The sequence below is a fragment of the Falco rusticolus genome, chromosome Z (genome assembly GCF_015220075.1).
Source record: "Falco rusticolus isolate bFalRus1 chromosome Z, bFalRus1.pri, whole genome shotgun sequence".
Classification (NCBI taxonomy): Eukaryota; Metazoa; Chordata; class Aves; order Falconiformes; family Falconidae; genus Falco; species Falco rusticolus.
The window spans coordinates 20,677,590-20,692,820 of record NC_051210.1 but is presented as its reverse complement, the minus strand read 5'-3'; the positions used below and the strand labels follow the sequence as shown (position 1 = coordinate 20,692,820).

At 36.2% G+C, this 15,231-nt stretch overlaps 1 protein-coding gene across 2 annotated transcripts in view; it reads right to left on the bottom strand.

Moving 5' to 3' along the window:
* Positions 1 to 15,231, bottom strand: part of SNX2 (sorting nexin 2) — a 32,619-nt gene that overhangs the window by 4,798 nt on the left and 12,590 nt on the right. For both annotated transcript variants that reach the window (XM_037373125.1, XM_037373126.1), the window contains exons 3-11: positions 12,973 to 13,136; positions 11,609 to 11,675; positions 11,360 to 11,403; positions 11,127 to 11,268; positions 7,719 to 7,797; positions 4,293 to 4,368; positions 2,871 to 2,984; positions 2,550 to 2,643; positions 594 to 799 (exon numbers count right to left, since the gene is read on the bottom strand). In XM_037373125.1, the coding sequence (XP_037229022.1) occupies positions 594 to 799; positions 2,550 to 2,643; positions 2,871 to 2,984; positions 4,293 to 4,368; positions 7,719 to 7,797; positions 11,127 to 11,268; positions 11,360 to 11,403; positions 11,609 to 11,675; positions 12,973 to 13,136 (986 nt within the window). The remainder of the gene's footprint in view (positions 1 to 593; positions 800 to 2,549; positions 2,644 to 2,870; positions 2,985 to 4,292; positions 4,369 to 7,718; positions 7,798 to 11,126; positions 11,269 to 11,359; positions 11,404 to 11,608; positions 11,676 to 12,972; positions 13,137 to 15,231) is intronic.

Below are 15,231 nucleotides of genomic sequence, written 5' to 3'. Positions count from 1 at the left end.
ACTATACATATTTTTTAAAAAAAGTAAAAAAACCCCACGCTCCCAACAATCTGGCAAGTTCAAAGGTATTTCTGGATAAAATTCATGAAAAGCTCTTCCCACGAAAAAAACTAATCATGCTGTGCAGTATGACTTACGCCAACACTGAATATTTTCTTTTATTACTTAAATATACAAATTGTATTTGTTTCTTATTTACAGAAACTATTGGCTACAGCCAAATTATGGTCTTGAAAAACTATGAGTATACTGTAAAAATAAGTAACTTGAAAGAAACAAGTACAATGTCCTTAGACACAGTAGTGTATGATGTCCCCAAACACTGTGCACAATTGGTACTGCTTGAAGTAGATGATATTCACCATTTACATTCTGTCTGGATCTTATTAATCCATTCCCATTTTTCATCACAATCATTTTTATCATTGGAATAACTGATCATGGATGCATTCATTTTACTCAGAATTTCAGGCAAAAACTTTATCTTAACTGTTACAATATGTGCAAACACGCACATTCATTTACCCTAAATCCGCATGTTGAGGAATTGACTTCAAGTACAAAAATCAGTATTTTTTTCTAGTAGTACTCACTTTTACTGCAGCAATGAGACGAATGTAATCACCAAGCAGTTCTGAGAACACATAGAAATCAGCAAAAGCTTGCTCTTGATGCAATTGATCTATCTTCTCCTCAACCTCCGCAAGCTGAGACAAAGCTCTAGATAGAGCAGTGTGGTCTTCAGAGTTACCTAACATGGCAGCACTTTTAGCAAAGGCAGCTGTGTTGGCTGAAAGCTCTGAAATACAGGAGTAGTGCTCAGTACAGTTCAGATAATTCGTAATATTACTCTGCAGCACAGATCAGTGGAGGAGAGACCTCTGCCCTATTTCAACCCTAATTTCACCAACTGAAAAATATAAGCTGTATTTCCTCAAGCTTATGATAATACACAAGGAGATCACAATGAAACCACATTTAGGAGAAAAACTGCCTCCAAAAAACCTCTCCAACAGTAAACGTTTTGCTGAGCCTGTTAATGTCATGCCTACTCTGTCTAGCAAAAGACAGGGGAAAAACTGTCACTTCAGCATTATATTGCCTGGTTCAGAGAAAACTCAGGCCCACAAAACAAAAGCCAAGTCACCTACAGAGCAAAATCAAACCAATTTTAACAGGTCTACACCACAGGAGTTCAAAGTGGGAAAACACCCAACTATTTCACAAAACCGCCACTGCCGTAAGTGGAACTGTATTTCTGCTGGACTGTTTTAATTGACTGAAGTACCTTTAACTGTGCATACTGTAATGTATTGCCACATTCTGACATGACTTGAAAAAAAAACCCCTCACATACCAGTATGGCTGGCATCTATGAAGGTAAAGTTTTGAGCTTATTTATTAAGAAATACTAGGGCAACTGTCTCACCAAATCCCATGTCAGTCGTCCTGTACAAAGTTAAGTCCTATGAAGGACCTCTGAATAAATGCTTAATCCAAATTACTTCAGGATAAAAGTGCAGGTTTGTTTGCAACCATGCTGCTTCTGTGGAAGCATCAGAACACCACAAATGTTTGTAGAAGCAAAATGTCTTCAGATACTTAAAACCTTTACAACTTAGACACAACTCTAAAAAAACAATAAACAATTCTTCAGATCTGTGAGCAGGTGCCAAATCAACAGTAAACAAAACCTCCCATTTTCCTTTACTTCTTAAAATACTCTTTAGTCTTGAGGACATCTGGCCAAAGATTTTTTACTACAGAGAGGAATTCCTGATAGAGTTACAAGAAAGCTGAAAGGTGACACCATATTTTAACGTAATACACTAGCGTCAGGTGGCACATTTACAGTCTTCCTTGAAATACAAATCAAAGTTTAGGTGTTTTGGTTGTTTGTGTTTTTTTTTAAATCATCTGACGGAAAGCCAGCTTTGACAAAAGACCAGTACAGGTGATGAAAATACAAGCTTACTGGCTTTGCTTCTCTCTAAAGTAAACAACCCAAAAGTTGATATTCTTAGACTACTCATCTTTCCAGAAGAGTTTACCTTAACACTAGCTTGATGATGTATAGTTATGTGGACCAAATTAAGAATAGTAAATATCTGTTTAAGCGCTTAAACTCAGTTAACAGAGCAATACTAATCCAAAAAATGTTTAAATGGATTTATGCAGCCACTTTTTGTTCAGAAGGAAATGACTCGTGACCTAGAGGTACATTTATGAATGTTTCCTGTAGCAGAATCACTTGCTAGGTATGGTATTAAATCTCATTTAATACCATAATTTATTAATTTATTAAATAATTAAAAAATGATGCTAAATCAATATAGTTACTTTATGAATGACAGATATTCTGGTTAAATTAAGATTAAAAGCAGGTATACAAAAATGCTAGAGCAGTTTAAACTAAAAGACACAATTAGAAGATTTTTGCATTAAAATATACTGTGTAACTCAATTAACTAATTAAGAGCTCTGACACACTAAGCTCCGTTTCATCACCATTTCCTAAAGTTCATGCAGCCACGTAAGAGTAAAGTTACCTTTTCTGTGGCAGACTAATGCTTCGACACTGGCATGAAGTTTCCTAAGTTGCTGATCCAGATTCTCAAATTGCTGCTGTTTTTCTTCAAACCACTGACAAAAGATGAAAGAGTCAAGCATCACAAATTAGATTACCAACAACATTTCTGGTTTTAAAGAAGCAAATTATCCAGGTACTGCCAGGGTGGTCAACTGATACAGCTACGAATTCAAGCCAATAAGCAAATTAATAACCCATTTTCTACTTCTACAGCTTTAAAATGCAATTGTTGAGGCTCATTAATTCGTCTCATTATTCAAGCTGAAAAATCAGCTCTTACTGCATCCGATTCATTCATCTTGATTGTCATTTTGTTGACAGCGTCGGCAGCCTTGTTCACCATCCTCAATATTCCTGCTCCACTCAGAGCCTGGGTGTTAACCGCTCTCGGCAGCTGGAATTGAATGACAAATAAGGGCAAACAGACTGGTTAAAAGGATGGAGGTTTAACTGGGCACCAAGGGGGAAAAAGAAAAGGATATAGTGTTTTCTTTACTCCTGTGTGTTTCAATATAGTGGAATCTAATTTCTCAGATTTACTACTTTTACATTCTCAAGAGGAAAACTTAAAAATACAGACTATTTACTTTTCTTCTACATCTTTACATTTAAATGGAACAAACAATCCACTTCTCCAAAGTTATTATGAACTAGCCAAAGGTCCTCACTAGCCACCTATACACTACAGAAAACAAATGCCACTACAGGAATAGAAAAGCTTAGATTTACACCAAATTAGCCAAAAGAAATTCTGTAAAACATTTAATTGTAATGCAAGATTTGCACTGTGTGCTGATTATAAAAGGTTGATGTCTTTTTGCTTTTCAGCATAGGCCAGATTTCAAAACCTACCTCATACATATCAAGAGAACTGTGTATTTGCTTAGGTACTTAGAAATCCTCAGGAGTAAGTTAACAAACTCTAAATTTAATTGATATTATTATTCAGGCTAGTCTGAATATGCCATACAAGGTGGCCCCTATGTCAGACCATTTACCCTTCATGTGAAGTTTTATCTGTCAGCAGCATTGACAAATCCACTGTAAGTTATTTATCAATGATGCTTTTGTCAGTAGTGAGGTCTCTGTGACTTATTAGTATAACTAAGATATTGACATTGGCCAAAAGACAGTTCAGTATTACAGTGAATCCACTATGCACATTTATAAATAGGTATTACATTCGCTTTAACATTATATTTAGTATTATGAAAGGTTCCAGATTGATAGCATGGGTGGCTGAAGTCCTCCACTCACAAAACACCTAGCCTGGCCACAGCATTGCTAACATTTTCACATTGTCCTACCAGTAAACCTCAAGCTGGACTCCTAAATACATACAAGAGAGCTGCTTCCAAGCCAGTTTCATTCTTGATCTAACTTAACAATCAGTACTATCAGTTATGGATTTTCACCATGTATGGCAGCCTTGACTCACTTCCACAATCTAGAACTGGACAGACCAACCTGCTTGAGAAGTCACGGAATAGCAAATAGTTTCGATCACTGCCACTCTAATTTTTATCAGAAGCAGAGGCACACCATTACCTAAGTAGCCTCTGCCATTCTGCCCCACAAAGGGTACAATTTGATTTGATTTTATATAAATCTATGGGATTAGGTCTCAATACAAAAAGAATATATTGTTTTTTAGGTTACTGTATCTACAAACAAATAGGAAAACTTCAAAGAACTTAAATACCTCGGAACTTTCCAAGAACTGTCTTAAATCTGGATCCTGTAACAAGGTTGGGTGTTTTACCGTTCGTTGTAGATACCTATGATTTTAACAATCAAAATATTAGACAATAAAACAGATTTAATGTGCCTGACAGCATTGAAAAGTATCCTCCACCTAAAGAATGGGTACACAACCTCCCTCATTATCAAAACACTTTTCAAAGTCACCTCTAAAAGATCAGATGATAGTTCAGTCTCCAAGCCCCTTCAATCCTTTACCTCTCTACTGACTCTTCAAACCATATTTATGCACTCTGTCACTTTCCTCCAACAAATGCTTGGGCTAGGTCCTACCCAGTTACAAGCTAGGACCACTAAGCTGTTGAAATGTTCACTGAAGCCCTACTCCAGTAAGACTGCCACAAAACCTGGAACTTCTGACTGAAAGTAATGCAGCCCCATGCACTCCACACCACAACATAACACACCAAAGTTGCAGGCAGTGGTTCTAACACAGTTTGTTTACACCAGAAACTCCTTAAGGTGGGATCTGCCCTAACTATATGTTACACAGTGGTAAAATACTATAATTCTTATTTTCAACAGCTGAGTGAAGTCTTCCTCCTCTAACAACAGCCAATTTATGCCATAAAAAGCCTGTCCACTGCACTGTACAAGAATGCTTCAACAAGCTCATGTGTATTTTTTTGTTGTTGTTACAGATAATTCTGGCTGACTTGTTACAGAATTAAAGGAAATCTTGGAGAAGCGAGTTGATTATGTTCCAGGCATCAACTATTTATTTGCTGCCTAGACTAATGCCCTCAACCCACATTAGTTCTAAAGGAGTCGTGCACTTGCAAACAAACAAAAAATAAATCAGTGCAGCTCCTTTCTCTTTACAATTTTTCTGTTTCTGCTTAGACCTAAAAACTGTTGATTGAAAAAATATAGGTTGAAGAGAGAAATTTCATGAAGATTCTTCCCCTAAAAACTGCTGCAAGTTTGTCTTTCACTAAAGACTGTTACAAATTTGTCATAACTGATTTTAACATTATGTAGTAACACAAAGTGTGACATTTACATGAATGCTTTATATCAGGTAAATCAAAAGATCACAGGAATATGATCAGTGATCTGCTAATTAATATGCAGTGACAGAATACTATCAATGGCATACTCTACTCTTTGCAAAGCTTTAGCTTTGCTTAAGCCTCAGCTGCAAAGTACCACAACATCCCCGTTAAACTCAGACATTGCTTAGAAACTGTCCTAGAAAGTCATGTGGGCTGGGACTTTTAACTGAAAGTCTGAGTATATTGATACTGTAAATGTAGTGTATTTTCTCCATCATCTATTAGGTATGGCTGCCAGACCCTTATTTTAATTCTTAAAGAACCTAAGGGTTGCAGTGGAACTATCATATACATTAGTATAAAATTAATTAATAAACATATTAAGTATATGCTAATTATACATTAATTATGTAAGCAGTTATATATATCGAATATGAAAATATGCAAGTAAAATTAGTAAACAATTATACATTACACTTGCATTCTATTCTCAGTAGCATTTACAAGTTGAAGTTAATGTAACAAGGAGTCAACGAGATTTTTCTTTAGAAATCTGCTGCTAGAGAACACCCTTTTCTCCAAGGGAGACTTCTAACATTTTCACTGGAGACAACTGAACATGCGCTTCAGGACATCTGGCAAGCAGACCTGCAGTATGTATGTTCACTATTTAGGGCATCAATTTTAGTGAAATCAACTACCAAGGAACCTTGCTTTTCTGCCCACCTTCCCCATAGTTCTCCATTCAAAAAAGAGCAAATTGAAGCAGATTTCTTTGGTCTGACTTTCTGGGGAACATTAATATATTTTCCTCAGCTTTAGGCAAAGGCAGCAGAATCACTGCCGCTAAATATCATTTGATCACCTTGGTAGGTATGTAATTTTTAATAATATTTTGATCCTGAAGAAAGTGTCAGCTAAAGTTGGCATAAAAAAAAAAAAAGCTCCTTGCCAGATAAGATATTCATAGTCTTTCTGTAAAAACAAGTGGAATATGCTATGAAGCTTTCCCAGCATTGTCAAAAGTCCAGAGGAGTCCATTCCTCAGTACAGGAGGAGTCCTAACATCCACTAGAAGTGGTATACTGGTGTAACTCCTTTAAGAAATAAATGAAAAAGCAGCACTTAAAACATGCACACAAGCTTGTGAATTAACCTTTTTCTAATTCTACTTCTGTTCCAGCAAGCAACCAAAAGTGAAACTAGTAATCTATATTACAGAGACCTAAAGCTGTGTGTGGAGTTATCTGTTCAGTTAGTTATCTAAGCCCAATTACTCTAATTCTGGCTGTTACTCCAAGTTTTCATATCTCACAGCACCACACTTTTAGCAATACACTTCTTGTATAACCAGAATGTGTTCCACAGTTCTGCTCCAACCAACAGAACAACCTCAGTAACTTCTAGATGGAATTTTAAGTGGCAAATGTTAAGCTGTAAGTCAATTTTCCATACCAGACAGCTGAGACCAATGCATCAGTATTTTGAGGCTCAGTAGAATTTCAAACGTTCTTCTGTTACTCAGGAAATGGAAGATATTAGCAATGGGATTATGAAGAGATATTTTTTGTTTAAGATTGGCTCTGGAATTCCAGAAGTTTAAGAGCTTCATACATTATCTGTTAGATAGGTCTTGCAACACACAATCTAAAACCTTTGACTTGTTAATTTTCTAGTTTAATTGAAACTGTTATATGGTATATAGTTCTTGTATGATTCAACTGCATCACAGCAATGGGCATATTATAAAATCATACCAAAATTAAGGCTGTATACTTGTGTAAGTTCTACCAGTTATTTTATAAAAGCTTTACTAGCCATGTCAACAGGGGAAACTGATGCAGCGTTATCAGTTACAGTACCCTTCTACGGCAAAAATATTTGAACAGTACTAGTTGTGTACCAAGTGACAGAGGGTGACAGAGATCCAGTATCTCTTACGCAAAAATTCAGCCAGTCACACACATGTACTGTAAGTTGTCAGAAGGCCATTTTACTTTGAAATGACTGAAGGTCTTTCACCAGTCTCCCTGCCCAGCAGCTGATTTTCTATGGAACGGATATACTGCTGAAGTGCCTTAATTCCTTAGACCCAAAATGCCTATGTAAGCTGATGAAGTTTTACTTACTATATCTCTGTAATCTTAAGCACTAACTAGTCTGAGGAGTCAGCAATCATCCCCTCTATGAATAAGGCTACATTTCCCATTATCAACAGGAATTATTCAATTTCTACACAAAAATTTGGCAGCTGCATACAGCCTCTAGAATCCATCTAAGTACACACGGCCCAGACCCCAATTACAGCACCCATGCAGTATATTACAAGTAATTCTGAGGCTAAACAAGTTTTGGTTAAATACATACATTACCTTTCTAGAGCTGCTCTTCTTTTCTCTACAAATTCAGTAGATGAAGAATCTTCCTTGCCTACTTTAACCTTGGTCATGCCTTTGAAGAAAATGGCATCATATTGATTTTATTTTATCATAAATAATTCATTAACATAAGTGATGTGATTAGAAGATAAAGCTCACCTAAGTTTATGTATCTAAGTCAAATTACAATGAAAAACACTAGACAGAAACAGAAAAAACATCAATACTGCATGCTGCATGGTTTTGTGGGAAGTAGCTCTGTGAAATACACAATTTCCTGTAACATATTAATTGTGACTACAAGTTACACAAAACAAGTTTAGTTTGCATTTATGAAGTCAATCTAACACCAGAGTTTTACTGGTCACTCATTTTCAGAAGACAACAACAGTTATTCAAATAAAGCAGAATAGGAAAAGAAATCTCAGGTTATAAGCTGATTAATTGGTAAGCTTATTACCAATATTTTAATTTATTATTTTTTAAGTTCTAAAACTAAGAAGTTTATAGTCAACTAAGGCAAACTAGCCAGCTCTGAAAATACTGAAGCATATGAACAACTACAGATCGAATGGAGAATAAAATTAACAGAATAAAATGTATGCAGCTTTATTTGCTTCCTCTGCCCAAGCCAAGAGTGGCCAAAAAACTATGATGGGGAGCCAGTTATTAATGTATCATGGTATGGGAAATACATTCAATCTCAGCAACTGAACACTAAAACCATCAGACTGAGGTCAGTATTGTTCACGCTAAAGGCCTAAACTCAGAGAGTTTAGGAACCTGAGACCTATCAAAAACACCATGAAACACTAAGCATTTGTAATTATTCTTATTTCCCAAAACACAGAAGAGGTATGTTATGATACAGACCAAACATCTTATTTCTACCTGTAATGTGTTCCTGCTCTGTTAGTTCTGTGTTTCTCCAGCTAAAAATTCTAAGTCTGAGATTCTGAATATGTACTCTTGACCTGCTAGGTCAACAGTTCCCAAAATTGTTCCTCACCCGATCTCCCTTCTGGCTTTAGAAGTTTCACACAGTAACCCACGGAGGGGACAAACAGCATCCTTACAGGAACAAGGAGCGACCCTTAACCTCTCAGTGAAGCCTTAGTTTTTCCCTTCTCTGTAACATGACGAAAATAAATCTGATCGGCATTTTTTTCAAAGGTATGCTACACAGTGTAATGTAACTGTAAATCCACAAATTTATCTGTAAAATCAAGTATGTCTACATACAAGACTTAAAATATTCAAACAAGGTGAGGTAACTCACATGCCTCATCTTTTTGCATTAGAGTATTACTATTCATTAATATTCCACTACTGAAAGCATGAAATGCTGTAGTTTAATAAAAAAAAAATCCTTCACATATGATAGCAACAAAAGTTCATAGAGAAGAAACTGAATATGAATTCAAATGACCAGTATGAGGAATTGCTAAGTTGTGATATTGACAGTTATTTCTAGATATCATGTCAGCTTTCTTTCTCTGCTACTATAACCCTATTTAAATGCAAGTGTAAAAGCAGTTTGTGTAGCCCAAGCACTCCTCTAATCCTTTCCAGGACAGGATTCATAACTTCATAAATTATTTTCTTAAAAACAGAAAACATGATTTTCAAATACACATACATAAGTAATGAGGCAGTCTGGATGAATGACCAGCTCTAGTTCACCACTGACTCAATTTTATCTCCTTTCACAGTCAGTAATTGACCACTTGAATTTGTGGCTAAAGTTCTGAAATGCCAGCCTCTCCCACCCATCACCAAAATAAAGTCAGACCTTAAAACTCCGGGTGTTATCAACAGTGTAACAGAATGAACACACCAAGGAGTTATGTGTAATACACACTGCATAATATGAAATATCATGCAATCAGTGTTAGGACTTTTAAAAATAAACACGTGATATAAACACAATATGTCATCTTACTTTCAGCTGTTTTATCAGCTCTCTGCTTTAAGATGCCTCATTTTAAATCAGCCTAGAATCCCTTCTTCTCTCCAGAATTATAAATGTTTGGACTACATATTTTTGGACAGAACTAAATACTACCTGTGCACTGAAGTTCAAGTTTAAAGCAGGAGTTTCATGCTCTTTAGAAAATGTCCTACAGAATCTGTGAGTTCCCCCAACTTATCTGTAGCTTAACAAAGTCTGTATACAAGAATCTGAAGTGACAGCCAGTGCTTGCTCACACTGCAGTAAGTCCCACCACTTACATATTTCCAGGTGTATCAATACCTATGCTGGTTTTGTTCAAGTGGTACCTCAAAATCCAGGCCAAGCTTTGTCTTACAGATGAATTTGACTGATGCAAGTACTACATTTCATGTAATTCCACACTGACGCATGCCTTAAATGTTGTATCATTCAAAGCACATGACTAGAAGCCTCATTCCATCTTTTAAGTCTTGTTAACACTGGTAATTACTTATTTTTGTTACATGAAAAATTGGTTATTACAGAATCATACATTACTTTCAAGAGCTACCAAAATTCAGATAAAATTTTCAGTCTTACAGACTAAAAAATGCAGTTGCTTTTGCACAGAATTAAAAGCATGATTTTCCCAAGCTTTCTGCTGCCTACATCTACTCAGTCTGCCTAGTCCTACTTATGTGAAAAGTTGCTGCTCTGATTAGCTGTACAGACTATACTGAAAAAAAGACTTGCCATTCCCTACTTATCAAAACGGTGTTCTAGAGTCCAATCACTTTTCTATATGGGTAAGCCAAAAGACTTCAGCAGGTTTTACTATGTTAAATGTTCAGTTATTTTGAAAGAACCTCTTCTACTTAGAGCTCGTAACGTTTCAATAAGTTGCTTCAATGTATCAGGCATGTATCCTGGAGAAAGGATTTGATTTTCAAAGACTAGCAACATTCAGAAGGGTTTTACTGAATTTAAACTTTGAAGAATTAACCAAAGGTTTTAGTGTTCGCCATGACCAAAAGAAACAGACTGAAGTATTAGAGAGGTGGAGTATGTATGAAGCTCTGTATATTGCAGGCAACTGATAACAGCACAAGTTAAAAATAAACTTTCATTTAACGTCTTTGTTTTGATAGACTAATCAGCTCTTAAAGGGTAACAGTGAAGAACGAACAATAGATAAGACACAGAAGGCCATGTATTAAGGCAAATGTCGTTCTTATCATCCATGCTGGTCTGAGTTAGGAAGAGGCCACTACATATCTTTCCAATTTAACCTGAACTTTTTAAAAATACAGAACAGGAAGAATATTTAACAGTTTGGACTACCTGATAAGCAGTAAGTAATATTTGTGCAGAAAATTATTTATGAAGCCCAACACATATTAAAATGCTTAATTTGTATTACAGTACTTAACTGTCATGCTTAAATTCAACCTTGCAGGAACTACACTTACCTACAATACTTTTTTCTGGAGCTGGAGGCACAATGTAACCAATATGCATGTACTTTGTTGCTAATTTGCTGTGCAAGCCAAGAAAATCACTGAATCTTCTTTTAACAGAGAATTCATTTTTGTGGAACATGGAAAGTGATGTCTTAAAAAGAAAGAAAAATTGTTATGAATTACTGATCCATCTACTCAGCTATGATACAAAGTTATCTGCAAATATCTGTCGCACTAGTTACCTTTGTTGTTACTCTGTATGCCATATAAGCATTCATGCCATCTCCTGTAAGAAAATTAAGATACTTAAGCTAGGCCAAGTCATTTTAATCCCTCCACACATTTTTTTATTCCAATATATACATTAAATAGCTTTCCATTTAGACAATAAAAACTGCAAAAAAGATAACTGAAATCATGCCGAAATCTCAGAATAGTCTTCATGGAATAAGACAGTCTATCATCTGACTTAATATGCTCAAGGAACTTACCAACTTTCTCGGGGTCTGATACATTGATTTCTATATCAAACAAATCTCCATTTGATTCCTCTTCAATCTAGGAAAAACATATGTCATATTTGACAAGGTAACAGGTACTTATATTATGTATGATAACAAGGATAAGGGTATAGAGGAAGGAGAAAACAGCAAGCTTGTATAATTAAAAAACACTTCCAGACCCACCGTCCAATGTTAAGTGAATATAATTTCTAACATTCATTGTCACTGCAACAAAGTTCACGTGGTGGACTTGGCAGTGTTAGGTTTACAATGAACTTAATGATTTTAAAAATCTTTTCCAACCTAAATGATTCTATGATTTAAGTTTTAAGCTTTCCTGCAAAATTTTTAGCACGGCAGTCTTTTCTCAGGACTTGTAGGCCTCAACATTTTTGGTATTTATCTTAGGGGTATGTTAATTCTATCACCTACAATGCTAGCAGATAAATATGGCTCAAATACTAGTTTCATTTGCGGTATTTCTATATGCATCTAATCAAAGCACAGATACTCCTTTTTATTAATGGTATCTGTAGCAGAAGACGTTGGGAAGGGAAAAGTAACAGAATTTTCTGATACTTGCCTGAGCTTTAATCATGCAGAGTTTCATAATCTTTCATGTAATATTCCTAAGTTTGATAAAAACAGAGATCTTAAGAAATACCATGGCAGAAAGGACAGTGTACCAGGGCTGAAGGACGAAAAAATCAGAATAAAATGCCATCTTGTGGCATCTGCCAAGTAGCCATCATCAAGCCACAGGCAAGTCTTGTTTGCAAACTTATTTAGCAGGGGCACTGTCCAGTCAGAGAACACTCCAGAATGAATAGAATTCCACAATGCCCAGGCTTCGAATGGAACACCAAATTTAAATAGCCATGTTAAAACTACCATTAGCCTCAACTGTTTGTTAGCATGCAGGACAATGCTGAAAGCTGCTTCCTCCATTTCCCCGTTAACAACAGCTTCAGAAATCCAAGCTGAAACCTGTAACATGCTAGTAAGAGTTACTATACATCATTAACGTTTCTCCTGTATCAAGCTCACAGCTTGTTCCTACAATATCTATTCTGAAGCAATGAGGCTTCTTACCCCTCACACTACAGATCTCCAATATAATCAACTAAATAATTAATTACTACGGTGTTTTCATGTGTCAAATTCATGTTTTCTGTGTGCAAATCAACTTTATATGCAAAACAAATAGAAAAGGTTTTCTTTTATGTACTTTCCTTTAGCAAAGGATAATCCCATAAGTCAACATTTTGGAACTGTCATTTAAAAAAAAACAAACTAAAAAAGTTCAAAACACAAATAAAGACATTTCCATAATTTGTAAGTTTACTGCATACCTCTTCCCTGGATCTATCAAAAATCACAGGGGCTGCTATGCTTTTTGTTTCCATTCTGGGAGCTACTAATGTAGTAGGTGTTACAGGAGTGATTGCAGGAGTAGGTTCTGGTGAAAGCATTGGATCCCTCTCTGGGCTGTCCAACGAAACTTCTTCTGTTGCTTCTAGATAAACATTTTGAGTTAGCAAAGAAGTTTTTGTGGAATAGAGATGGATACACATCACAAAGATAACAAACACATACACTACAAAATGATGATGTGCAAATTTAATAAGATCATCCTTAAACAGCACCCATTTGTGAGAGGTAACTTCTTTCAACACACAGCTAAAACTAGATGTGACATTTGAGCTTGTAGTGCATAATGGGTTAAAGACTAATATTGCAAATTTGGTTTTAGTATACTGTTAGGTAAAGTCTTTTACAGTAGCCACAAGGGATATGTAATTTATTTCTGCATAATACATTGTGAAAACTAACGACAAACAGTTCTTCTTCAGCACCTGTACCAATTTTCAGTTTTGTGCTCTGAACAACATCTGATTTAGTCATATAGGCTGATAAATGGGCAGACCAAGCCACATGTTAAATGAAGTTACACAATCTACCCCTGCCACAAGCCCACAACCTGTTAAACAGAAATATTAGCAGGTGAGACATTCTGACTAGGAAGACTTAACTATCTTTAGTCTCTATCTATCTTCAGTCTCTTTGGGGCTTAAAACAGTTCACTAGAAACTGAGTACTTTCTTCAGACAGTAGACAGTTCACCTGTCTTCAAAGAGGACTGTAAATCTCTGCTTCACAAATCCTGCAGGCTTTCCGCCAATAACTGCTTTTGACCACTGGCAAACTACACACTTCCTGGGTACAAAGAAGTTCCTGTTCTAGTTTAAATAACTAGTGCTGTGATTTTCGCTAAATGTGCATTTTCAAGAATTCCAGTTCCTTAAAAGATAATGCTGACCACAGAACAGTAATTTGATACCAAAATTGATTTCCCAACTGCTCTAAAGTCTTGTTACAAACTAGACTTCCTGTAGTAAGTACTTTACCAAGCAGATAAAAGGGCACTAAAATAGATCCACTCTGTGATACCTGAAGTTATCAAAAAGGTTTACTATGCGATTTGGAAAAGACTTGGGCTTGCAACTTTTGTCTATAGGAACCACTAAATTTTCAGATTTTTATGTGTGTGTGTGTGTATATAAGTACGCCATCTTTCTTCCAAACTTTTTGAAGCCTGATGCATACAATTAATGCAACTAGTCTTTACTTAATGGTTAAGAAAAGGAGAGTTTTAAAGATCAGATCTATTTTAAAAGTTGTGAAATAGTTACACAGCATGTAAAAAAAAAGTCTTTTTTTTCATCGTGCATGGGTTTGTTTGCTTCTCCAGAAGTCTGTCACCTACTAACAACGTAAAAATAGAACTGCAAATAGCATCTAATGAACCATACCATTCATTGCTGCAATAATATTATGATCTTTCATAATCAATGTATCAAACCCACTCAACTTTATCCCTGCTGTCACTTAGAGATACCCTGTTAGTCAATTCCATTTCCCATTCTTCTGTAACACTTCTTTTGCCAATCGCTGACTTTTTCATAAATAAAAAACCCCCAACACTTCTCTACTTCACGGATGAAAATGACTGTGTGCCTAAATTTTGTTTGATACTGAAGATCAAAACAAATTAAAACCAAACTTCAGCATGTCACTATGCCTTAACTGGTTTAAAGCAGATGCTCACTTTGGCTGGAGGCTGACAAAGTTTGCTGTCGTCACTTTGTTTTGGAGTGCATCACAGATTTGCTGAGCTGGGAAAGGACCTTTGCATATCATCTAATCTGACCCCTCTGCTCAAGCAGGGTCAGCCACAGAAGCCTGCTTGTGAATCATGTCCAGACAGGTTTTGAGCATCTCAAGGGATGGAGAAACCACCTCCTCCTTGGGAAGCCTGCACCAGTGCTTGATCACCCTCACCACACCCTCACCATTAAAAAAAAAAACCAACCATAAACCAATGTGCTTTTTGTTGGGTATTATCTGTATTTCAGTTTGTGTCCATTGTCCTGTCAGCGGGCACTACTGAGAAGTCTGGCTCGCCCCTCTCCATTCCCTCCCATCAGATACATGTAGAATTCCTCCTGAGCCTGCTCTTCTTCAGGCTGAACAGCCCCAGCTCTCAGCCTCTGCTCATGTCATACACTTCATGCCCTTAATCATCTCCATGGCCCTGTACTGGACTCACA